At 38.5% G+C, this 25,397-nt stretch overlaps 5 protein-coding genes and 1 pseudogene across 5 annotated transcripts; 2 read left to right on the top strand and 4 right to left on the bottom strand.

The window, feature by feature from the left end:
* LOC104791103 (pentatricopeptide repeat-containing protein At3g48810) lies at positions 50-2,122 on the bottom strand. The gene has a single exon (XM_010516903.2). The coding sequence runs from the start codon at positions 2,030-2,032 to the stop codon at positions 68-70; it is 1,965 nt and encodes a 654-aa protein (XP_010515205.1). The 5' UTR covers positions 2,033-2,122; the 3' UTR covers positions 50-67.
* Positions 2,245-3,571, top strand: LOC104791101. The gene has a single exon (XM_010516901.2). It carries the CDS (start codon positions 2,447-2,449, stop codon positions 3,302-3,304), a length of 858 nt encoding a protein of 285 aa, XP_010515203.1. The 5' UTR covers positions 2,245-2,446; the 3' UTR covers positions 3,305-3,571.
* Positions 5,873-6,613, bottom strand: LOC104698973 (agamous-like MADS-box protein AGL97). Its single transcript, XM_010414338.1, has 2 exons — positions 6,258-6,613; positions 5,873-6,122 (listed from the first exon to the last, which is right to left on the bottom strand). The coding sequence occupies exons 1-2, from the start codon at positions 6,611-6,613 to the stop codon at positions 5,873-5,875; spliced, it is 606 nt and encodes a 201-aa protein (XP_010412640.1).
* On the bottom strand, positions 8,749-12,259 carry LOC104791099 (long chain base biosynthesis protein 2b). Its single transcript, XM_010516900.2, has 12 exons — positions 11,927-12,259; positions 11,768-11,833; positions 11,498-11,586; positions 11,162-11,307; positions 10,952-11,076; positions 10,781-10,874; positions 10,527-10,690; positions 10,232-10,393; positions 9,786-9,912; positions 9,512-9,678; positions 9,306-9,413; positions 8,749-9,073 (listed from the first exon to the last, which is right to left on the bottom strand). Exons 1-12 carry the CDS (start codon positions 12,050-12,052, stop codon positions 8,978-8,980), a joined length of 1,470 nt encoding a protein of 489 aa, XP_010515202.1. The 5' UTR covers positions 12,053-12,259; the 3' UTR covers positions 8,749-8,977.
* Positions 13,845-22,305, top strand: LOC104791095 (annotated as a pseudogene).
* Positions 22,518-25,203, bottom strand: LOC104791098 (probable protein S-acyltransferase 5). The gene is made up of 5 exons (XM_010516899.2): positions 25,102-25,203; positions 24,229-24,411; positions 23,841-24,137; positions 23,469-23,702; positions 22,518-23,334 (listed from the first exon to the last, which is right to left on the bottom strand). The coding sequence occupies exons 1-5, from the start codon at positions 25,201-25,203 to the stop codon at positions 22,729-22,731; spliced, it is 1,422 nt and encodes a 473-aa protein (XP_010515201.1). The 3' UTR covers positions 22,518-22,728.

Here is a 25,397-nt window from a genome sequence, read left to right as displayed (position 1 = left end):
AAGACAGATACGAAAATGGCTTCCCAACAAATTGAACAAGATTAATTTTCCATATGGTAGACTGATCTCATGGGCTCAAGATGTCATCGAGAATAAAACATCGAACCAATACATTCCATGTAGCAATACTTGGGACAATACCTTCACTTATCATCCTCTCAAGAAGAATCACTGCATCCTCCCGACAATTAGAACTGCATAGACCCCATAACACATTTGTGTAAGAGATTACATCAGGCCACCACTTTCTTCTTCCACATGAAACTAGATCCAACATCTGGACTGCCCTCTCAGCTTTTCCTTGTTTGCAATATGCTAATAATATCATGTTCATTGTAATCTCATCCGGAGATTTACCATCGACCATCATTTTTCCTACTAGCTGCAGAGCTATCCCCGGGAGACCTGCATTGCATGATCCATGTAAAAGTGTGTTGTAAGTCGATGAGCTCCACTCCACACCTCTCATGAATATCTCTCGGGTAAGACCATATGCTTCTTCTATTCGGTTTGCCTTTGCGAGCCCATCCAGCAACTCATTATATGTTACAATGTTGGGAGGACATTTGTACTGCTGCTCCATTTGTCTGAACACTTTCTCAGCCCAATCAAGCCTCCCAGCATCGCATAAACCTTTGATAAAAGCGTTAAACGTTGGCACAGAAGGAGCACAGTTCTCTTTAGACATAATTTCTATAAGAGATTCAGCTTCTTTAAACTTGGAGTGCCTACAAAGAGCTTCCACCATGTTCGTATACACCACAACATTTGGGGAGCATCCACTAGTTAGCATCTTATTCCATATATAAACTGCACCCTCGAGGCTACCTCTTTTGGCAAAGCCGTTGATAAGAGAGCCATAGGTTCTGATGTTTGGAGGACATCTGTTTTCTTCCATGTGTGAAAAGACAGAAATAGCCTTTCTCATATTCCCATGGGAACAAAATCCTTGAACCAAAGTATTAAACGCTACAACATTCGGTTGCAACTCAAATCCTCTGATCATCCGGTTCCACAAGTCTAGAGCATCGACTGCTGTACCTCTTACAAAACAACCCTTCACAAGAGAAGTCAATGTATGATTATTTGGATGACACCCTCGTTTCAACATCTGCGCCAAAAGCGAGAAAGCAAGCTCAATGTGACCAGAATTGCAAAGCACATTGATAACTGTAGAGTAGGAGATAACATTAGGAGATATCCCCTTCTCCACCATTTCTCTCATCAGTTCAAACGCTCCTTTGTAATCATGGTCTTTGCATAACCCATTAATCAAAGCGTTATACACACTCACAACAGGTTCAAATTTTCCTGCCAGCTCCCTACCTTCCTTCACCATACCAAACTCACACATCGATGAGATCACAGTAGTGTAGCTCACAGCATCAGGACAACACCCTTTATTCGACATCTCCACTAGCAACTTCTTCGCACCATCAACCTTATTGTTCTTACACAAAGCCTTAAGAAGAACATTATAAGTGAACACATTAGGCTCAAACCCATCTCTCTTCATATCTCTATAAACAGTATAAATCATCTGAATCCTATTCTCACCAAGCAGAGTATCCAAAACATGGTTATAAATCTTAACCGAAGGATCACACCCAAACTCCTTAATCCTATAAAACATCTCCACAGCTCGTTCAGCTAAACCCACTTGCCTATAAACACTAATAACACTGATAAACAAATCTTCAGAACAATGGAAACCTTGGAGTTTCATTTGCTGCAGAAGATACTGAACACTATCAACCTGACCATCCATCGCAAGCTTCCTGATCATCACCTCGAATGTTAAAGGCGTGTGCTTGAAAAGATTCGAATTTGCAACGGATTTGAAGAAATGCAAAGCTAAAGGAACACAAGACTCTTGTCTCAGCCTCTTTACCACATCTGATTCTTTGATCTCCGCATGGTTTGTTGTAGCTTCTGGGAGGAGATGATTCACATTGAGATTTGTATTGAGAACAAATGGTATAAGAGGTTTTTGAACTTTCAACAGCAACGAACATCCTTCTTTCAGATACATGACCGCCGCGAATATACCCAAATCTTCTGCCGAACCTGAAAAATCTCAGGTCTCTCTCTCAAGGATGAAGATGAAGAAGATGAGTGAATGACCATTTTACCCTTCCTCAAAGGGGGAGAATCAAAATTTTATTTTTTAGGAATTAGAAAAGAAAGTGAAAAAAGTGGAGGGACTTGTTTATAAATATTCTTAAAAAAACTGTTATACACACGTGTCAGTAACTAAACACCTCTCCTTCTTCTTCCTTCTTCGATTCGATTCCTCCTGATGACGATTCTCACATCCCACTTCCGATTCCTTTCTTCAGATAAAACCTAAAAAGACTTGCCCTTTCATCTTCTCCAGTAACACACTTTGCTTATGGCGGTTCCAATCTGAGAAACTTGGAAATAAAGAAACCACTTTGCCCTTGAGATGGCGGAATTGCAGCCACTGGATGGTCAGCAAACAAACGGCGGAGTTAATCCTACTCCGGCGTCAACTTCAGCCGAAGCGACGGCGATTACAGCCGCGGGATCGAAACGATTGAGAAGACCAAGTGTTCGATTAGGCGAAATCGGCGGGGACCAGTATCAGCAGCAACATCATCACCACGCGGCGGCGTCGGCGGGGGCGTACGATTCGCAGGGGAGGAGATCGAAATGGACACAGGCGGCGACGACGACGAGTGGTAATAGAAAATATATGAGTAAATCGTCGAGGACGAAAGCCCTAACGAATTTGAGTTCTGGGTATGAGAATATCGGAACCCTAGATGATGAAAGAGATGGAAATGTGGATTCTTTTGGTGTTGCGAGTTGGCGGGTCAAGAAACGGGTCGGGTCAGCGGCGGCGAAGAGGGTCCGATCCAATTGGGTATCAAAAATTGGGGATGGGGATGAGAAAATTAGTGGAGGGGAAGAATTGGAAGGTGGGTTTAGGGATTTTAGCAGAGAAGATTCAGAGAGTCCGATAAAGGAAGAGTCTTTGGATAGAGATGGTGGTGGCTTTTACGGTAGAAGAAGGTATGAGGGTAAGAATAGTAGTGGAAACAGAGAATTCGAATCGAATATGGATGGAGGAGTTGGTGGTGGAGGAAGAGAAGGTGTGAAGATATGGCTACAAGAGTTAGGGTTAGGGAGATATTGGCCTATGTTTGAGATACATGAGGTTGATGAAGAGGTTTTGCCATTGTTGACATTGGAAGATCTTAAAGATATGGGGATTAATGCTGTTGGATCCAGGAGGAAGATGTTTCGTGCAATTCAGAAGCTTGGTAGGGAGTTCTCATGAGTGTGTGAGAGAGATTTTTGATCGTTTTTTTTTTGTTCTGTTCTTGTTTTTTTTGTTGATGATAGTCAGTCATGGCAGAGTATAAGCTTGCAATGTCTGAAACCATGAAAGGCTTTTTTTTTGTTTCCTCTATAGATCTTTCATTCGTCTCTATTTTTTGTTATCTTGATATTTGTTGTTTGAATGTAGCATCAGACACAGTAGTGTTAGTAGAAGTGGGAGTGGCAAAAGTAGAGTAGAAGAAGGTTTTGAACACTTTTGATCTCACTTTTCTTCACTTGAGATTGTCTCCATGGATGTTCTTGATGATGACAAGGATTATGCAGTCGAATAGGTGTAGCTATTTGCAATAGAAGTTTTAAGGAGAAGAGAACGAATGTCTTTTAGTTACACTGTGAAGTCTTCAGCTTTCTCAATATGTAGAAATCGGAGCGATTGAGAAATATAAACTTAGACTCTTCAAACTCACACTTACCTCTTTTCATATGTGGGTGGAAACAGAGGAACCATTTAACCAAAAAAGGTAGCGGCTCTGACTTAATACGGGAATTTGTTATGTGTTTGATCCCATTTTTCTCTTCAAACTCACACAGACCTCTTTTCATATGTGTATGAACCATTTTTCTCTTCTTCTTGCGTCTTTGGAGCTGTCGGAATATATCTGATCCTGGTAAGGTCACCTGCTTTGCTTATAACCTGTCATAACACAGAGAGGAACTATAAGCACAGTCCCTTTTTCAAGATTTAGCCTTTTGGGGTAGATTCAAATCATGTATACTATGCTGATAATTTGTTAAGCCTTCATGGAGTTACTACTACTACTACTACTACTACTAGTATGGCTCTTCTTGGTAAATCCGTAAATGATATGGGAGATCAAGCGAGTGAGCTCGATGCAAGATATTTTACATGTAGGGCTTTAGGAAGATCTTTTTTTGAGTGAGATGCGGATCGAATATGCATATACGAGCCCTGACTCGCAACAGATAATAGCAGGGAAACTGACGACCACAACTGCCAAGTGCCAACTATAGCATTAGATTCAACTATATTCATTATATTTAATATAATTTTTTAAACGAGCTTTCGATGCAAGTGCTTTTGTGCTACATACATACTCAGTGTACTATCCTATCACCATTTTTTATAATAATACTATTTGATCATCCAGATGCTAGGATTACACTATACAGCAATGGCAGAGATGAAGGATCAGGTACCACAACTCTGTTTCTTTAAAAGTACTCTCCATACTAATATGTTTTTTTAGCATTCGTGCATGTGCAATGAATCTTAACCCAAAAAGTTCCCACAATTAGTATCAGCTCTATTTCCTCATTTGTCATTTCACCCATGAAATTTCCTTTATTGGCACAGGGATGGGATCCAGCTGCTCTTGCTAGACATCAGATAAGAGTTCCAAAAATTGGTGAAGGAGTAAGCTTCTTTTAACGTACATAGTTTGATAGACATTAGAAGCCATTTTACTGCAATATTACAATTCCATAAATTTCAGACCAATTGAAATATATGCACTGACCTGACTTCATGCATATCCGTAAGATATTGTTTACAGTAACAGAAAAAAAGTCTCTACTCTCTGTACATAGTTCTAATTAAAGAGGCTATTAGTTCCCAATTCCAATAGTATTACAAGATTCTAAAAGATTCATATCGATATAGATTCTGGTTGTTGTAAGTGAAAGAAGATAAGTTGAGTTTTTTTTGGAAAGAAGTTGAGTTTGTATGGAATGTTTCATTAATGCTGACACTCTTGAGTCTTGAATGTTTAAACTTAGCCATGGAACGTGGGAGAGTTTGCATTTAGATATAGCATAAATCACCTATTGCCTATGTTACTTGATGCCTGCTTTGAAAATTTAGAATTCGTGACTAGTATTGTGTACAGCTGCAGTAAAAACTCCTCCTACTAGTATTCATATCGACCTAACTTAAGGTATTGTCTGTGATGATGTAGGTATGGTGGTAAATATTCTCTTTCTCCCCCTCTTGACATTCTTACAGCATCCGGCATTGACTTTTGGTGTCAACAGAGAGTACAGACATTTCTTTAAATTTTATATTGTTGTTATATTACTGTCAAAATTTTAGTTGATTTAGTTGTGGTGGAGATATAATTAGTTAATTAACTGTTCTACTTTAGCCTTCTCTTTAACCTGGGAGGGAGTAACAAACAGTAAGTTACATTAATGCTTCTTTTACGTACGATCTTGAGTTTTCAATTGATATTTTAAGAATGGCTTCAGGAGAAAGTAGCATCCTTGTTGGTGCGTTTAATCATACAGTTTGACAAAGAAATATGGGAAAACAAGAGTGAAAAGAAAGAAGCTAAAAAAGTACTCTTAAGGATGTTACGATTTCTCACATCTATTATTCAGTATGAACCAACAAGTTCATCATATCCTAAATACATTTTAAGATTAACCACTAAAACAAATATCATAAAGAACAGATAGAGATTACAGTGCAGTGCAGAGAATACAATACAAATTAGTAGCAAGAAGTGTATTTTAGGGATTAGAAGGTTGTAGACGTGTGAGAGACTACTTATGCATATAGAGCATCAATATCAAAATCATTGAAGAAATCAGAAGAGAAGAACTCGTCGTCGTCCAAATTGATCATCGGCATAGCAGCTTGAGATTGAGTCTCATGAACCTCAGAATCAAATATTTGATCAAAGTCGAGCCCTTGGTTGCTGCATCCTTCACCCACGTAATCGATCATCGGCATAGCCTGAGACTGAGTCTCAACCTCAGAATCAAATATTTGATCAAAGTATTCCATCCCTTGGTTGCTGCATCCACCCACGTCGTCGTTTCCACGTAAAGTAAAAGAAGAAGCATTGTTGTTGTTGTTTTTGTTGTTGTTGTTGTCCTTCTCCACGACGACGTGTTGATGATCTCTTTGCAACTCCTTGAGATCTTGTAACATCCTCTTCATCGAAACAATCGCGTCACCCAATTCCTCCGCATTCTCCGAATTGGCGAGACTCTCGTCTTCCCACCAAAACCCTAGATTTTCGTCATCGACGTCCCGAGTCGGAGTCTCATCAGCGAGGAAAGCAGCGACAACGCTATCCACAGACGAGTGTCCAAACGTGTAGAAAGAGTTGTGGGAATTAGCAGAAACAGGAGTGGCTAAGATTGCAATCTGAGCGTCGGAGAGAAGACAGAGCTCCAACGTTTTGCTGAAAAGGCCCTTCCTACGTTTCGAGAATGTAACAGCGCGTGGTTGTTTCTTCTCTATCTTCTTCTCTGTATCTATCTTCCTCTTCAAGGCCCCCATTGTTATTGATCGATGTTTTCGAGAGACGATCGAGTTACAAACCAAAGAGAGATCAAGTTACGAACCAGAGAGAGACGATCAAATTACAAACTGAGAGTTTAGGGTTTTCTCGTGTTTGCCTGTTGCGACTGTTGTTGTGTTGAGAAACAATGTATACTATATAGTATATATAGAGAGACTTTAGCCTCAACTCTCCTTTTTTCCTTTTTTTGAACCCTAAAAAATCACCTGAACTCCTTTTCCTTTTCCTTTGTTTTTTTTTTTGGAAACATTAAGCGTTTAATTAATTTATTGTTTACTTTTTTAAAAAAGATAAGTAAATTAGGTTTTAGTAAAAACGTCCGTCACACTATATGTTAACCAATCGTAGTATTTGATGCTAAGCTTCTCAACGTTGGACTTTTGTTGTCACATAGAAAACTTGGTACCATCTTGTGTAACCAAATCAAACATTTCTTCTTTCTTGCATATAAAGAAAAATCTTTTAAAAGCATGTACGTAGCTTATAAAACTTACAAGTAAAGAATTTAAAACAATCAACTATGCTACTGACTTGGGCCAATGATGATCAGATCAGATCATATTAGAGAGTTAACCAGTTAAAATAATCTGATGTACGGAACATGGCCAAGAAGATGCATAGATATGTACTAATAAGTATAGAGACATTGCAATGCAGGACAGCATACCAGCGTCCAAATCCTTGTTTGAAACTGTAACATCACCAGAGGACTTGCTACTGAACCAGGATTTATCCGGACGCATCCAGTTCATGAACTTGCCAAGAAAACTACAACGACCTTGTTCGTTTATTCATTTGGATGGACCATCTGAATGAATCATTCAGGTGTTGTTCGTTTTTGTCAAAAAAAAAGAGCATCATCCAGAATTATTCACATGGATCATCTGAATGGGTTTTAAAATTTTAGTCAAAAATTTGAAACTCATTTGGATGATTCTAGTTGGACCATTTGGATGAAGATGGTTCATAAAAACATAACAGGAGAATTATTGATTAACCATCCAAATGAACTATTTTTTTATCTTGTTTGTTGGATCATTTGCCATTGAAATGAATCATTTAGATGTATCATTTAAATAGATCATTTAGATGGAAATGCTAAATGATGAAACGAACATGGCCAACTTGTCTTTGTAAAGACTAGTGAGAAGCAGAGCAATGGGGGTTTTCAGAGTCAGGTTTCTTATACATAAGCTTCGTGTGAAAAATAGTATCCAACATAGATACAACTTCAACGATATTCCTGCCTTTGTTCAACATCACGCAGCTCGGCCTGCAAAAGTTTTGAAATCAAAAAATTAGACAAAAAGAAGAAACTGTAAGTATTAACCAGGATCATGTTTGGTGCAAAATATTTTACCTTTTGGCATTTGCAGCATCTGTGATCTCAGCTCGAGTTGGAACACCGGATTTAACAAGTGATTCCAGAACCTGAGTTGCCATCATTACCGCTACACGAGCAGCTTTACAGATACCTATAATCTCTTCCTGTATATTAGCCAATCTCTCCCATCCACATTCCACTGCAAGATCACCTCGAGCTATCATAACTCCCAAAGGATTCGAACACTTCATTGCCTCTAACAGAATCAATGACAAGTTCTTGAATCCACTTTCCGTTTCAACCTTTAGCACAATACCAAGATCATCTAGTTTCCTTTTCTTGAGTTCTTGCCTTAGAACGGTAATATCATAAGCGTTACCGCTTACCCGGGATAGCTTCAGGTGTTGGAATTGGAACAACTAACTATTTAGTTGGCGGCAGATAATGCATGATAAAACAACTTCCATATCAACTAAATTTAGGTTTACCTCAACATGTTAAGAGGAAGTATACATACTTCGCCTCATGATCCCAACAAGATCAATAATGGCAGAGTACCATTACCATACCATTCAAGTATCCACAAGCTTTAATATACGGGAAAGCTTTCTACAACAAGCAGAATTATAAATTGTTGCCACAGAAATTTTGATAATTTTGAGAACCACTCTACTACGGCTTGTATAGTCTTGGTGGTCTCTGGAAGACCGAAACCAAAATTTCGAAGATACTTCAGGTCCAACGAATTGGGCCCCTAAGTTCGTGGAGTGAAGCAGAAGCACAAATGTCTACGATAGCATCTGAATTTTTTTTGGGCAATAATTTACGAGGGGAACTATACAATTAAACCCTTACAAAAGCAATAGGAAATCAAAAGAAAGAAGAAGACAACAATCACATGTTTCACGACAAGTAACAGGACGACAAAACAAAGACCGACAGCCAGAAAATTGTACACTAATGATAATTAATTGCTAACCAAAACCTCTTCCGAAAAGAAAACTGATGCATTACTGTTTTAATCCAATTTAATGCCATTTTTCTCTTCGTCTTGCTTCTTTGGAGCTGCCGGAAAATATTTAATCCCGGTAAGGTCACCAGCTTTGCTTATAACCTGTCCATAACAAATATAGGATTGGAGTGTGAGAAGGATGAACTAAAAGCAGAGTCCCTTTTTTTAGGACTTAGCCTTTTGTGTATAGATTCAATTCATGTATGATATGCTGAGAATTTGTCAAGCTTTCATGGAGTTTATCAGAGGATTCAGGTTTCCTACTATTACTAGGGCAATACATGTTAAATGATGTGGGAGAGAAAGAGAGTGAACTAAAAGGGAGATGTAGTACCTGTAGGGCTTTAATAAGATCTTCTCTTGAGTGAGATGCCGATATGCAAATACGAGCCCTGGCTAGCAATAGAGGTGTAGCAGGGAAACCGACGACCACAACTGCCAACTGTTTACGATTTATAAAAATACGTTAACATAAGAGCTGAATTTCCCTTGTGTGAGAAAGCAAGTAAGATAATGCAGCAGAAATAAGAGAAGGCTTACGTTTTCTCGCAAACATTCCCTTGAGAAGGCTGGGATTTTTGCTGGATTGTAAAGCATTATTGGCATTACTGGGGAATCATTGTCTCCAAGAACCTCAAACCCCATCTTCTGCAACTCAGCCCTGAAAAAGTTGCTGTTCTCCCTTATTCTTGCTAACTTTTGTGCCCCTGCGAACGTTTTTTTAAGAAGAATTTGAGACAGAAACTTGAGATTATGAAACTCAAAGAGCAAAAGAGTTGCAGTAGCAAGAGCAAAAAAAAAACTGCAGAGATACCTCTGTTTGAACCGTCCTCTCCGAGGATAACTTGTATGGCCGATATGATTTGTTGTGCGGAAGGAGTTGAAATTGATGTTGCGTACAGGTGAGCAGGGCAATGGTGCTTCAAATATTGGATGAGGTCCTACAAAGTTAAAACACAATATGTTATAAAGCCTTTGGTCGATTTTGGGATGATGAAGTGTACTGCTTGCCTAAGGAATCACGCTGTCTGTTTGTGTCGATATAGAATGGCCTTACTGTATCCGCTTTTTACTCATCTTTAAAAAGTTTCATTACTTCATCATAAGAGATTATTTTAATTTGCATAAAATGTACAACATTTTTTTCATATATCTAAGTTTCCTGGAAGGTCCAACTTATGATTTATGAAAACAATATAAACCATGGAAATGTGCAAACAATCAATCAGTGAGTGAAAACAAAGGTATATAATTGCTAACCTTGGATCCGGCAATATAGCCACCACAAGACCCGAACGATTTTGTGAAAGTTCCCATCATTATGTCTATATCAGCAGTGTCAACTCCCAGGAGTTCACAAACACCCCTTCCTGTCTTGCCAATTGCTCCAATGCTGTGAGCTTCGTCCAAGTAAACATACGCCTGAAACGAGGATATGCAAGAAGTTATGTAAGACATCAGACAACCAAATTAGTGTTGGACAACTTTTAATGATCGAGTTCCTTAATCTCTCATTCATGTTAAACACAAAAGATGGTTTACCATGTTACCTCACCTTATACTTTTTGCATATTGAGACAATCTCGGGAAGATGACAAATTTCCCCTTCCATGCTGTAAATACCCTCAACAACAACAATAATTTTCTTCCACGGTCTGTGCGTCCTGGGTTGTCCCTCAGCGATTTGTTCTTTCAATACTTTTTCCAAATGAGAAGGTGCTGCAAAGCAATCAACAAGAGAGCATAAAGATAATGTCACCTATTTAATTGGCAAAAAATTTTGGAAAGTGAATCATGAGAAATGCTTACTGTTATGTTGGAAAACGCGGATAGTGGCTCCTGAACCTCGAGCACCATTGACAATTGAAGTATGGTTCAAAGAATCACTTATTATCAACCCTCCCTGTATTACATGGCAGTAAGCAAGCTACTAAAAACATGGAAATAAGTGTTCATCAGAAGATGGAGCAGCATACGTACCTTTCCAATCAAGACAGGAATGATAGCTGAGTTTGTTGCGTAGCCCATGCCACAGACAATAGCAGCAGGTTGTCCCACATATTTAGCAACACATTCCTCAAGTTCAGCATGCACAGACGTAGTTCCTGATAGCAGAAACAACAGATGTCAGGCAACAACAAAGAGAAGAGAATTGTTGGAGACCTAATACACAAAGACGACACTTTGTACCTGCATCAACGCGAGAGCTGCATGTACTAGCTGAAAATTTCTTCAAAGACTCAATAACACGAGGCGTGCAATATTCATCGAAAGAACCAAATCCAAGATAATTGTAGGAACCCAGATTAAGGCACCTGCTAGTCTTTGTTGTTCGCCTACACAGAGTTTGCAACCAAAAAGGTTTACTATTTGAAATCCTCGGCGTAGGTGATAAATCTCAATTCTCAATTCTCAATTCTCAATTCTCAATTCTCAATTCTCAATTCACATTTGGTTTCATTATCTCCTAACGTGACCACAGAAACAATGACTGTTCAATAGATAAAGCAGAGGAAACAGACTCACTTAAGCGTCTTGTTGTTGTCATTAGAGACTCTCTCAACAACATCAACCCAGGCATCAGGTGCACTTGATATTGGACGTCCAAAACAGTCCTGTGTCAACATTAAAGATTTAAGAATCAAACACCAAACAAAGAGTCCATAAACAATACTCCACAAACAGGAACATTTTATATTATTCCTACGGCTTGCAACAACTAAATGTTCACCAATAAGGCCACAAATGAAGAGATTGAACATAATGTTAGAACAGAAACAAAATTGGAGAAGAAACCTGAATACGATGATATAATCGTCTGATGTAGAAATCCTCATGCGCCAAACAGATCGGTGCGTATCCCTATACACAAATTAGGAATGAAGACTCAACAACGCCGCCACAAAAGCGATCACAATAGAATCAGATTGATTTTGTGAGGAGAAGAAATTGAACCTGGAGATTGTTGGTGCGCCACCAATCGAAGAGAAGGCGGGAGTAATCGCGGAGCTGGCCAAAGGCGAAGAGCAAGCCGTAGCTGAAATACGTTGATACAGCTGTAAGGTATGGGATCGTAATCATTGTTTCAGCTCCTCCGGCGTCGTTTTCTTCTTCTCCGATACGATTCTCTCCTCTCTATCTCTCTCTCTCAAGATCTGGAAAAATCTGCGCCTGCTCTCACGCAAGAGAAGAGAAGAGAAGAGAAGAGAAGAGAGATTTTGAATTCAACCTTTGTTTGAGTTCTTCTTCCCTTTCGTCGAATAATCGGATCCTTAAACCAATCATCTTCTCTCCTCTTCGTTTTTTTTTTTTTTGACTATTCAATATTGAACGGTAAGTATAATTCTAAGAAAATAATTTAATTTTCTCAAATTTAAATAAATAGTTTTAATTATTTAACATTTTAAGAGAATTGAAATATTTTTAAATAACAACTCCCCTACCCTAAATGTTAGTTTACTCAACTGTTTTACATGATATTTATTTACTCAATTACATATGTGATATGTCTAAATTTATTAAGTATTATTCTCAAAAAATATAAACCATCATTTTTATGATAACTAATGGAAACGGAATATGCTAAAAAAAATGCACTCTGAGAAATGTTTTCATAAAGTTTTTTTTTTTTTTTTTTTGTCATTATTGATACATATAGAGGAGATTACAGGTTGTCGATTGTTCATTATATTGCTCATACAAGTTGGTGTAATTTTCCTTTTGGTGATTCAATCTGATTATTAACTTTATAAACCGCTATTTCAAATCCGGATTTCCAATTGTTATTGAGCAACTGTATTGTGTAGTATACTCACTAAACCGGACTCGTGGTGAGAAATTATTTTTTTTTTTAAAAAAAAGGTCCTCTCTTTTGGTAATTTAATTTCACTTATTTCTTTAAACGGAAAATGCCACATTATGATGCCTTGATGATATTCGATTACGGCAATTTTTGTGAGGAGTTAAATATTTGGAGACGAGATTCGTATATGTCCGAAATCTTAAACATTTTAATGGAAATTAACAAAAAAAAGAAAAAAAATAGGAAGATATGAAGTTGATTGTTAGGGTTCTTAAAATTAGAGGATTAATTAAAATATTCTCTGCAACTGTCGGGTTCAACGACGATCCTCTAACTCTCAAAATCAGGAGTCTAAGGCAGAGTTATAATAATTATGCACCAAGTCGAATCACTGGTCTAAGTGGTTGTGTATGTTTCCACGGAAGACGGAACCTTGGTACCCACCTCTCTCTCTCAAGGCAGAGTCAAGCTTTAAGGTATAATCCCATCTTCGCTTCGTTTTTTCCATTCCACAACCACTAATAATCATGTCTCTTTGTCTTCACTACAATTTATATTGTCATCTTCTTCATTTCTTGACTTATTTTTTTTGTAGTGATATACTCATCCAGTGCCGTGCAGGCTCCAGGTTTTTAGGGGCCCTGGCAATTTTTTTTTGAATGAAAGATCAATTTTTTTTAACCTCTGTTATATGTTAAAAAAATATAGATTTCATTTTGATAATATATAAACACTTGATAAAATTATAAAAATTTATTTTCATTCTAAATTGGAGTCAATTGAGATAATTATAGAAGATAAAGAGTCTTTTTGGTTATTGATTCGTAAAAATAAATCGTTAAAACATATTTTAATGAATTATTTTTGGGTTACAAATTTTGTTTTTACCTCTTTTATCTTACATTATTTTTTGTGCCCATTTATCTTGCATTATTTCTTTTTTGTACCCCTTTATCTTGCATTATTTATTTTTTTGTGCCTCTTAATGTTAAATTATTTGCCTCCTTAATCCATGAACCCGGGGTGGTCGCACCCCTTGTCCCCCTATCTAAGTTGGCACTGTACTCATCGATGGAGAAGAGTGATCGGGAAAATGTATCATCAAACAATGTAAAGCAAGAGAAATCTTCGCAACGCTCCACTCTTCATCAGAAACAAGATCCGGCGTGGAACTATGCCAGTGAAACTGTTGATTCAAGAGGGAGAAAAGTTACAGCTTGTGACTTTTGTGGTAAACAATATGTTGGAAGTGAAATAAATAGAATGAAACATCACTTGGCTGGATTGAAAGGAAGTAGAAGTGCATGCCCAAAAGTTTCTTCCAAGGTTCAACAGTCCATGAGAAAATCATTGGAAGAAAACGAAGAGAAACGAAAGGAAATAATCGTTCTGGATCTTGAAATGGAAGACGATGAAGTTGACCAACGTTCTCACCAATCTTGCACTACTTCAACTCGTAAAAGAAAGATTAGTTTGTATACTGATCGACTTACATTTTGTACTTTAAAAATAATTTAGAATATAAATGTAAGTCGATCACAATGAACGATACATTTGATGCTCAGAAAAAAAAACACTATTTAGGAGAATGATTTAGGACATCTAGTATTAACCGGGTTTAAATTAGAAATAAATCTAAGCAAAAGCTCGAGCAGCTCGGTACGGCTAGCTTGTTAATATACCTACTCGAAAAAATATAGAAAGATAAGATCAAATCTACATAAATATTATGTAACAAATCCAAAAATAAAAGATTATTTTCCAAGGATTAAGTCATATCCGCACACCAACACCTTCTCAGAAAACCGGCTTTTGCATACCTAGACAATTACGATGTGTTGAATTCATACATCAGACTATTAACTGTGCTTAAACATACATGCAGTTTTGATTTTGTGCTTAAATATACATAAACATGTTTAATGAGTAACTCTGTTAGTCTTTCCGTTAAGTCACTATGACGTGGATTCCATGTATCCAGAAATAATGAAACGACGTCTTTTTATTTTAAGTTGAAAAATTAAAATTGAACCGAAATGGCTAAAGCTACCGTCGAACCCTTGACCTTTGACGTACAAATGGAAGCTAAATACCACTGAGCTACATAAACTTTTAATAAAATAAACGAATATATATATCTAACAATGACGGTCCATCTTCTTCCCCCCAACGCCACATCATCTTCACCATAAACGTTTCTGGTTCTAGATTTTCTAGGGTTTAGACCTCAATTCCTCCAACTCTTACTCTCTCTCCATCTTCCAAGCACTCCATTTTCGACAACTTCCTTGAGAACAATCTCCCTCACCAGTCACCACGAAACCCTAACTCCACAAACTCTCCTCAGGTTCCTCCGTTCGAAGCTTCGTCACCATTCTCTCTTCGCTCATTATGACTTCGCCATCTTCAATTGGGCAGCTACGCTCCACACGTTCCGCCACATCTCTACAATGGCGAGGAGGAGGAAGAAGTAAGGTTAGGGAGAAGAAGATGATGGGCCACCATTGTTATTATATATATATATATTCGTTATAATTATAAGTAAAACTTATGTAGCTCAGTGGTATGTAGCTTCCCTTGACGTACAAAGAAAGGTCAAGGGTTCAAATGTAGCCTTACTCAACTTGATTTTGTGCTCAAATGGACTCCATGTCATAGTGACTTACCAGAAAGACTAACAAAATTATTTATTAAACTATATTTGAGCATAAAATCAAAAGTTTATGCATATTTAGACACAAAATCAAAAGTTTATTTACGAAATTCAAATATTTTAAAACTGCATATATGTTTAAGTATAGTCAATAGTCCGATGTGTGAATTCAACATATTGTAATTGTTCAGGTATGCAAAAGCCGTTTTTCCACACCTACTCAGTATAAACTTGAAAAATGTGCTCGATATCCGCACACCAAAATTATGTAGAAAAAAAGGAAACCTTTAGGCTCGATATTTGTGTAGAAAAAATCTAGCTGGCTATTCAAGCTTGTTAGAACTTTCTAGTAATCTTTGAGTTTCTCTACCCATCAGTAAAGAAATATGTTTTCTTGAATCTGTTGTTAATTTCCGGTCAATTCGATTGTGCGTCTTTTACTCGCATTAAGGTACATGCCACTTCTTTTTCTTTTGTGTGTGACTGATAATGGTTTAATCATATTTCACATGCATTATATAAATTGCATTCATATTTTAAATGATTTTGTTTTATATATTTTGAACCATTCAGTCACAAATAGATTAATCATCCATGTATGTATTTTAATTTCATCCAATTTTATTTGACCCATAAAACATAACTATGTTTATCTTTTGTGTTCTTTTTTTTCCAAAACATGGTGAACTAGTAGGAAAGATCATATTACTATATTAGAACCCCACAAGATTTAATTGGATGCACCGAAAAATAAAAGGAAGCAGTTGATTATGAACTCAATCAATGAAAATGTTTCACACTTTGAAAAAGAAAGAAAAAAAATTGAAAGATACTTAGATTTACGAAGTTGCATAGCTTTTTCTTGAAAACTAAAAACAGAGTAGTACAATATGTGTCTTTTGGTTAGCCAATAAAATTTTTGCCTTTTGGTATTTCCCTGTACAAAAAAGAAGAAGAGAGTGTCACATCATCTAGTTATAACGCAACTCCTTAATTCCCAAGTTCTGTTTACCTTCCCTATGAAGTTTTCCTTGACACTCTCTCTTTAAATAATCCCTCTCACTTTTAGTTTCTTCTTTCTTCTCACATTTGCAGAGAGAAACCAAAAACAAACCTGGAAGAAGCGAAACAATGGCGGAATCGGCTAAGCAACACATTGATCGAATCCGGAAGACTAAGTTTTCAATCGGCGGAGCTGATAACCCGTTGACGGAGGATCTCCATCAAGCTGTGAAAAATCTCTCCGCTGAGCTCTACGCTAAAGATGTTCACTTCCTCATGGAGCTCATCCAAGTACGTTCTTTTTTAACTCTCTCCTTATTCTCTGCCTCTCTGTTTCTCTTGTGTGAGTTCGTGTTTCCGATTTTGCTCAGTTATCTCTAGGGTTTGTGCTCTTTTCCCGAGATAATCTGGAACCCGTAATTTTGAATTATCTAGTTTTTTTTTTCCCGCAATATTAGTTGCTCTGTGATTTTGATGTTCTGTTCTGTGTATACACAAAGTCTGATTAAAGAGAGTGAATAATAACCTGATCTTCGTTTCGGAAAAATGTTGAACCAGAACCAGAACTAAACCGAACAATATCGTTTTACATTCTACTTGGTTTTCTGTATTCAAGCATTTTCTCATATCCTGTTAGCTTAGTTTTCATGTATTCCTCTCAATCAGAATCATGTTTGCTCTTAGTCACTCTCACACACACACGCTAAATATAGAAAGTATTAGAAATGGGTTTTGATTAACGTATATGCTAGTAAGCATTAGATGTTTACGTTTTTCCTAATGCTAAGCTTTAACTTTTATTTTATTTTATTTTGTTTTGGTTTCTAGAATGCTGAGGATAATGAGTATCCGCAAGGTGTGGATCCATCTCTTGAATTTGTGATAACATCTGAGGATATCACAGCTACAGGAGCTCCAGCCACTCTCCTTATCTTTAACAACGAAAAGGGTTTCTCTGAGAAGAACGTTGAGTCTATTTGTAGTGTTGGAAGGTCTACGAAGAAAGGAAACCGGAAGCGTGGTTATATTGGAGAGAAAGGTATGTATTTTGCCTTCTTACTACATGGACCTCTAGACAAAGTCAAATTTGAAAGACCCTTGTTGTTTCTTACTTGTGTGTTCTGTTTCGATCTTTGGCAGGAATTGGTTTCAAGAGTGTGTTTCTTATCACCTCACAGCCACATATTTTCAGCAATGGCTATCAGATTCGCTTTAATGAGGCACCTTGCAGCCACTGCAGCCTTGGTTACATTGTACCCGAGTGGGTTGAGCAGCATCCGCCTCTTGTTGATATACAAAGGATGTATGGTTCGGGTTCTGCTCTCCCGACAACAACCATTATCTTGCCTTTGAAGAGTGACAAAGTCAAGCCGGTGAAAGAACAGCTTTCCAATGTTCATCCTGAGGTGTTGCTGTTTTTGTCAAAAATCAAGCGCTTGTCTATCAGAGAATACTGCCAAGATCCAAGGCTCAGCACTGTGAACTCAATAGGGATTGTAAGTGAGACTAATTTTGTCACGAGAAAGAGCATTGATGCTGAATCTTACACAATACATCTCTCAGCTTCTGAAAAAGGGAGAAACTCTGAACAAGAATGCTCTTACTACATGTGGAGGCAAAAGTTTCCAGTAAAACATGAGAACCGTGTGGACAGGAGAAGTGAGGTCGATGATTGGGTGATCACTTTGGCATTTCCATTTGGAGAGCGTCTTGGCCGAGGAAATACCTCTCCTGGTATCTATGCGTTTCTTCCCACCGAGATGGTAACAAACTTCCCATTCATCATTCAATCAGATTTCATCCTCGCATCGTCTAGAGAAACTATATTACTGGATGATTTATGGAACCAAGGGATTCTCAGCTGTGTCTCTACAGCTTTTGTGAATGCATTCACCTCCTTGGTGAAGAAGACTGAAGCTCCTGTCTCTAGCTTGGTGCCTACTTTTAGGTTCTTGCCTGTTAAGCAGTCTACTTACACACAGCTGAATGTTGTCAGAGACTCGATCAAGGTAATGGTTTCTGCTGAGGAAATTGTACCAAGCATATCACATTTGGGACAGAATTTTTTCCACAGGCCGTGTGAGGTTGGTCGGCTCATTTCTGCTTTTTGGGACATTTTGGAGAAAGCGAGAGAAGAAGGTGCGAGCTTGCAGAATATATCATCACATGGGATCTACATTCTTGACTCCTCCTTTGATAGAACAATTTATGATAACGTTCTGGAGTTCTTGGGTTTGAAGCAAGTCAGCAACGAGAGGTATGTAAAATGCATTCAGGGCTGTGATCTTGTGACAAGTGTGTCAGAAGGTACGTATGTGGAGGTTCTACTCTTCATCGCTGAGAGTTAGCAGTCTAGGTTTCAGAGTACAAACATGGTGAAAGTTCCACTTATCAAGTATGTTGTCCAAAAGGGAGTGAGTTCTCTTAGCAGTTTGGCAGAGTTCAGTCCTCGGACTCTTTGCTTGTCCACAGAGAAGAACCAGGCATGGTTACTTGACTGGAACGATGAGTTAAAATGTATGTATAACTTTGTTTTCATGCCACAGACAACGCGGACAGCGTTCAAAGCTTGCGCCAAGAAGGAAACGATAACGAACTGGCTCAAAGAGAAGATCAAGGTCGCCAATCTGAGTATCTCTGACTATGCAAAACGTCTCCGGGAGAATCTTAATGGAGACAAGAGGCTTGTGGTTGCATTTGCACACTTCCTCCATCACTCACTCTCAAAGGATCTTTTATCAGAAGAAGAAGCGGGTAAATGCTGCAAAGACATGCCGCTTGTGGACAACTATGGTAATGTCAACACAAGCAGGAATGGGGTTCTTGTCCCTGCTAGCTCTGGTAAATGGGTTAGCTTAGTTGGCTCCAATCCATGGAGACAGAATGGATACATAGAACTGTCGGAAGAGTATTTGTCATCTGACAGGTTTGCTGGTCTGCGGTCTAACAAGAGAGACCTTCTCGAGTTCTTGAAATCTTATGTTAAGGCTGGAGATATTCCTGACATAGAACCACCAAATGCTGCTATACCTGCGTTGTCGGGAGCTCTTAAAAAGGAGAATGTTTTGTTGCTGTTGGAGTGGATCAAGCGTAATAGACATGCTCTTCGTTCCAACTTTTTGGATTCTGTTAGAGGAGGAAGCTGGTTGAGAACAACAATGAATGGTTCCTCTGATTATCGTCCGCCTTCTCAGTCGTTTTACCATACTTCATCATGGGGAAGTATTCTGCAGAACGGATCTATTCTAGTTGATATCCCGCTGGTTGATCGAAGCTACTATGGGAAAGAGATTGAGAACTACAAAGATGAGCTGAAAACTGCTGGTGTTATGTTTGACTTTAGTGAAGCCTGTGCATTTGTTGGCAACCACCTAATGAGTTTAGCTGAGACTTCAACACTGTCAAGCGAAAACGTGTTCTCCATTCTGAAGTTTATTAGGTACTTGAGAGAGAAGCGCCTGCCACCAGCTGATTTCATCAGTGCCATCAAAGATGGTCCATGGCTGAAGACAAGTTCTGGTTACAGATCTCCAGATGGAGCTGTTTTGTTCAGCCAAGACTGGAAAGCTGCATCACTGATCAGTGATATCCCATTCATTGACAGAGGTTTCTATGGTGAAGTTAGCCTCAGTGGCTACAAGGAAGAGCTTGAGTTGCTTGGCGTTGTAGTTAAGTTTCCTGGTAATCACAGCCTCATCGTTTCTCACTTGAATACTTCAAAGCTGACTTTTTTGACACCTGATGCAATGCTCCTAGTACTTGACTTTTTTGACATCTCAGTCCTCATAGGCTGATCAACGCCCTGAAGACTTCTCAATGCTTCAAGACAAAGAAGAATGATTATAAATCGCCTGCTGAGTGTTTCATACATGATCCAGAGTGGAGCTGTCTTCTTTCTGTTTTTGATTGCTTCCCTTTGATCGACGATGGTTTCTATGGAAGTAGAATCTTTTCTTACAAAGAAGAACTGAAACAGATTGGTGTTAAGCTTCAGCTTGAATATGTTGTGAACAAGTTTGTGCGCACTTTCAAAGAGAAAGCTACCTCCTCTGGGTTAACCCAATGCACCTCTTCGTCTCTTTTATCTTGCTACAGGCAGTTGATGGGAAATTTTCACAAGTTTCCTGTAGAACTTGTGAATAGCTTCAAAAAGTTGAAATGGCTGCGTACCACACTCGGCGATTCCCGAGCACCAAAGGATTGTATTCTCTTTGATGCTGACTGGGAACCTCTCCGCCTCATAGCGAATCTTCCTTTTATCGATGACGGCTCCAACTGGTATGGCAAGAGTATCTACTCTTACAAGAAAGAGTTACAAAGCTTGGATGTTACAGTTGAGCTGAGAAAAGGCATGAGTCATGTGGTTCGCTCCCTAAGTCTCCCTGATCCATCTCGCATCACTCCTGCAACCGAAAAGTCTCTTTTTAAGTGCTTCACCTTCTTGCGTGAAGACAGAAACTGTATGCTCCTTGAAGATTTTCTTGATAAAGTTTCTGGCAAATGGTTGAAGACACATGTTGGTTACCGCAGTCCCGGTGAGTGTCTCTTGTTTGATAGCCACTGGAAATTAGAGCCGTGTGATGGTCCTTTCATCGACGAAAAGTATTATGGCTCAGAGCTTAAATCGTTCAGAGAAGAGCTTATCCAGATAGGAGTTGGTCATACTTCAGCTAAAGCTTGCCAGTTGCTTGCTAGTCACATCTATGCTCATTCTGAAACTGATAGTATTACTCGAATATACGGATTTCTCAATGAAGCTAAATGGGAACCTAAGAAAGATGCGTCTCTAGGCCGGATTTGGTTACCGAGCGATGAGAAATGGGCAGATGTTTCTAGCTGCGTTCTCTATGACAAGGGTAAGCTGTTTGGTTCAAGACTTAATGTTCTTGATAACCATTACAAGGATCATGAACTCTTAGCCTTCTTCTCGTCTGTGTTTGGAGTGAGAACCAACCCGTCTATTGAAGATTACTGTGGTTTGTGGAAAGATTGGGAGAGAACGAAGGAGATGTTGTCAAATGATGAGTGTTGTGCGTTTTGGAGTTTTGTTGTGAGACACAACACACGTAGCGCTGAGAAGCTCCTCTCTGAATCTTTTACGCGTTTACCTGTATATGCATTGGGCTGCAACAGCGATGAAGGAGTTATGTTGGCTAACATAAGCGACGTGTTCATAGCTGATGACTTGCTCTTGAAAGATCTGTTCATCAACTCTCCTGTTTTTGTCTGGTATCCAACTCCAAGCATCCCTGCATTGTCCCGAACCAAGCTTGTTGAGCTTTACAGACAAATCGGTGTTAAAGAGATCTCTAAATGTGTCACGGTCACAGAAGCTGAGCTAAGTGGAGTCAAAATCGAGCAGCAAGAGGTCAACGAGTCAAAGAGTAATCTGATCGGACCAGGGCTTGTGAAACTGATTCTTGGATTCCTCTCTGATCCATCTCTCAAGGTAGAAGCTGAGGAGTGTTCAAGAATGATACAGTGCCTTGTTGACATCGACGTTAAAGAAACTTTGGAAACGATCACGACGGAGTATACTCTGAATCTACCGTCCAAGGGAGAGAAGCTGATTGCAGAGGCTAAGAGGATGATAAGATGGGAGAGAGAATGGAGTGGTGTATGCAGAGAAGTTGGAGGAAGCTTGTGGGAAAAGAAAGGTTTTGGAGTACGCCACGTGTTTTGCCGATGTGATTGCAAAGGGAGTGATGTGGGAAAGAGAAGATCTGATCGGACGGTTGTCAGAGCTTGTGAAGATGGCTTACTTGGTTGAGTTTGATGAAGAGGCTTTAGAGTTTCTTATGAAGTCCAAGAACCTTCAAGTCTACGAAGAAGATGAGAAACTTATCTCAGATGAATTCTCTCTCAAGTAAAAAATAAGGTACGTCAATGTCAGAATTTATACTGGTAATTTTGCTCTGTAGATTTTATTCCTGCATTTGTGAAATTAACAATATTTTTTTCTTTTTTGCAGGTTTACTTTATATCCCAAGTAACCATAGGGAACTCTAGTCTCTATGTCTGTCTTGTTTATGTGTTTTTATTTTGGTATTTGGAGCTTTTGTAACATTCCTACTCTTTTGAAGAAGTACTTATAAAAATGAAATATGTCAGTTGTTTCATTTTACCAGCAATTAAAAGGCTTTTTATCCTTTTTTTAACATATACTTTACACAAAACACGTTACAATGAGAGGTAATAAACCAAACAACTTGAATCACAAATCTTTTGTTTCCTTGATCTCTTCTTACTTTTTTTCATAACCCTTTTTTCACAATCTTGTAAAATGGCTTACACCGTAGACTATAACCGCCCTATACCAGTTCCGGTTCTGCCTCTACTTGCTGCTGCATCGAAAATCTCAACATGTAAATCCCTGGAAGCATCATTGTCTGAAGAGTCTGAGCTGTCGTCTTCTTCACCAGCTCTTTTATCATCTCTGGTTCTTAAATCTTCGTTAATACGGCTTGACAATTCCCAACTCCCTCCTCTTCTTCCTCTACTAGACTCTCTCGAATGCATAATCCCTCGTCCTCTGCTGGACTCTCTCGAATGCATAATACCTCGTCCTTCAGACTCCTCTGGTGGAAGCATTCTGCTCAAATCCCGTGATGTAACAGCTGATTCCATGTCCTTGTCCATGTCACCGAGCTCTTCCTCTACTGTCTCGTGCCACACTGGTTTTCTTCCCATCTCTATGTCGTTGGAAACTTTCTGTAAGCTCGGGCTTGACATCCCTCCGTTTACTGTCCTTGGTGGGATTGCTGGTTCCTTTGAAACCTTTGCTCTGAAACTGTTCTGTGATATGGCAACATTTGTGCAGAATACTTCCATGAAATTCCCTATTATTCCTTTGTTGAAGGGGTTCTCGTGTCTATCATACCGATACCTGAAGTTTTCGTAAGTTGACTGCCAAATCACAACATATCAAACAACAGAGAACCAGTTAACAAGGCAGCTAAATCTATCCAACAGTTTGAGGGCATAATGAAACATGGAGCTTTTAGTGAAACATGGAGCTTTTAGAGAGCAAGTATTTTTACCTGATTAGTACTCATTAGGTACAAGTGGAAACAAGTAAGCCCACCAACAAACCAGACACAGATGAAAGTGTAGATTATTAGCGCGATGGAAGCAGGAGTCTTGAGAAAAGATTTCCAAATGTTTATGTTTTCACTATTCATTATGCGTACGACGTAGATCCAGCAAAACACATGGACATAAATGCAGAGAAGAGTTGAGCACAGCACAAACATGAAGTAGAACCTATAGTTTCTCTGCAATTAAATACCCCAAATTACTGTTAGTTACTCTTGAATCGTCTACGTATATGCAATTATCCTCTTTACCAGTCAGAGAGATGACAAAAGAGGGAACAAGCAAGATTTTAGTTGAGGCAAGATAAAATCCATTACCAATCCAATGCACTGTCCAAGCCAAGGACAGTGGTGATCAAACTTGTCAACACAGTTGTTGCATATGGAGCAATGAGAAGCACGGGGCGGTCTGTAAAGCATGCATGTGTCACAGTATTTGATCTTCACAGTAATTCCATTTACAATTAAATCCTTTGTCCGAGGCAACCGACTCTGAGGAGTATGAGCAAGACGTGGTTCTCCATTGCCTTCACTAACCTCTGGTTCAGGAGGATACAGATTACGTGGTATTATTCCTGGGTCTCTCGCCGAGGTTACAAGAAGAAATATTAGATCCTGTGGAGAAAAAAGTACCAAACTTTCTTATCAGTATGCAGCAGAGATATATGTAAATGCAGAATCGTAATCATGAGAAAGAGGAACTCACTAATACGATCAGACCAACAGCGACAGCTAATATGGATACTCCTCTATGGTGAGGGAAGTCATCAATAAATTTTCTGCCAACAAACACACAGAATATAATAACAGGAACTGTAATCAAGAAGATGGTGATTAGAATAGATCGAGCATCGGGTCCAAACACAAGCCTTCCTCCAAGGAAGAACACCTGGAGAAAAAGAAAAGAACAAACAACTTAAAGTCACTAAAAAACAACTCTTGTAACTAATGAGATCACACATCTAGACGTATCTTCTTCACTAAACTCTGATAAACATCCAAAAAAGTTTAATTTTGAAAGAATTCAGCTTCTTTGACAGCATAAACCAGACAAAATCTTATCAGCTTAAGAAGACACATTATACTGTCGAATCTCCATACAAAGTAGTTGAACTGATTAGGTGAACAAAACGAGGAAAACATTGAGCATCCATGGGTCTCTAATTATCTCACTGAAAGCACAAATCTTGATGAATCAATCATCAGGTAAAAGCAAAATGGAGACTAGTTTCAAACGATGAGCAAAAGTAAAATCTGAGAGCTTTGAAAAGTCAAATCCCAAAATCAAGAAAAAGAACGAGTAAAAACCCTAAAAATTAAAGCTTTATACATCTCAACATTAGGGTATAGAAGAAGTCAAACTTAAAACTCCAAACTTGTGAAGAATGAAACAAACCCAGAACCAAAAAAAAAAAAACGACTTTTCCACATATCCTGGGTAAACAACAACAACTCAACCAAAAAACTGATACAGATCTTACTCAAAAAAGACCTTAAATCTGACCCAACCAACAACAAAAGAAAAAAAAACTCTAATCAATCATTATAAGAGATAGAAGAAGAAGAAGAAGAAGCTCACGTTGTTCCCTTTCCAGCCTTTGTAAGTTCTGATCAGCTCATCTCCACCATCACTAGAACTCGGAGCTCCGTGACGCCGATCTGACGGCTGCAAATCTAACATCGGAGGAAACCCAGGGAAAAAAATAAAAATCGCGTTTTTTTTTTCTTGCTACAAAGTCTTTGGAGCAATCAATTTTTGTTTGTTATTTTTTTTAAAAGCAGAGAGACCAAAACAAAAAGATTAAATTCAAAAAAATAAAAAAGGAAATATTGACTAGAGGGAGACAGAGATGAGAATTATGTTTTTTTTTTTTT

The sequence above is a fragment of the Camelina sativa genome, chromosome 6, assembly GCF_000633955.1.
Source record: "Camelina sativa cultivar DH55 chromosome 6, Cs, whole genome shotgun sequence".
Taxonomy (NCBI): Eukaryota; Viridiplantae; Streptophyta; class Magnoliopsida; order Brassicales; family Brassicaceae; genus Camelina; species Camelina sativa.
Note: the sequence above shows the minus strand (reverse complement) of the source record. Positions and strands in the feature narration are given on the sequence as shown.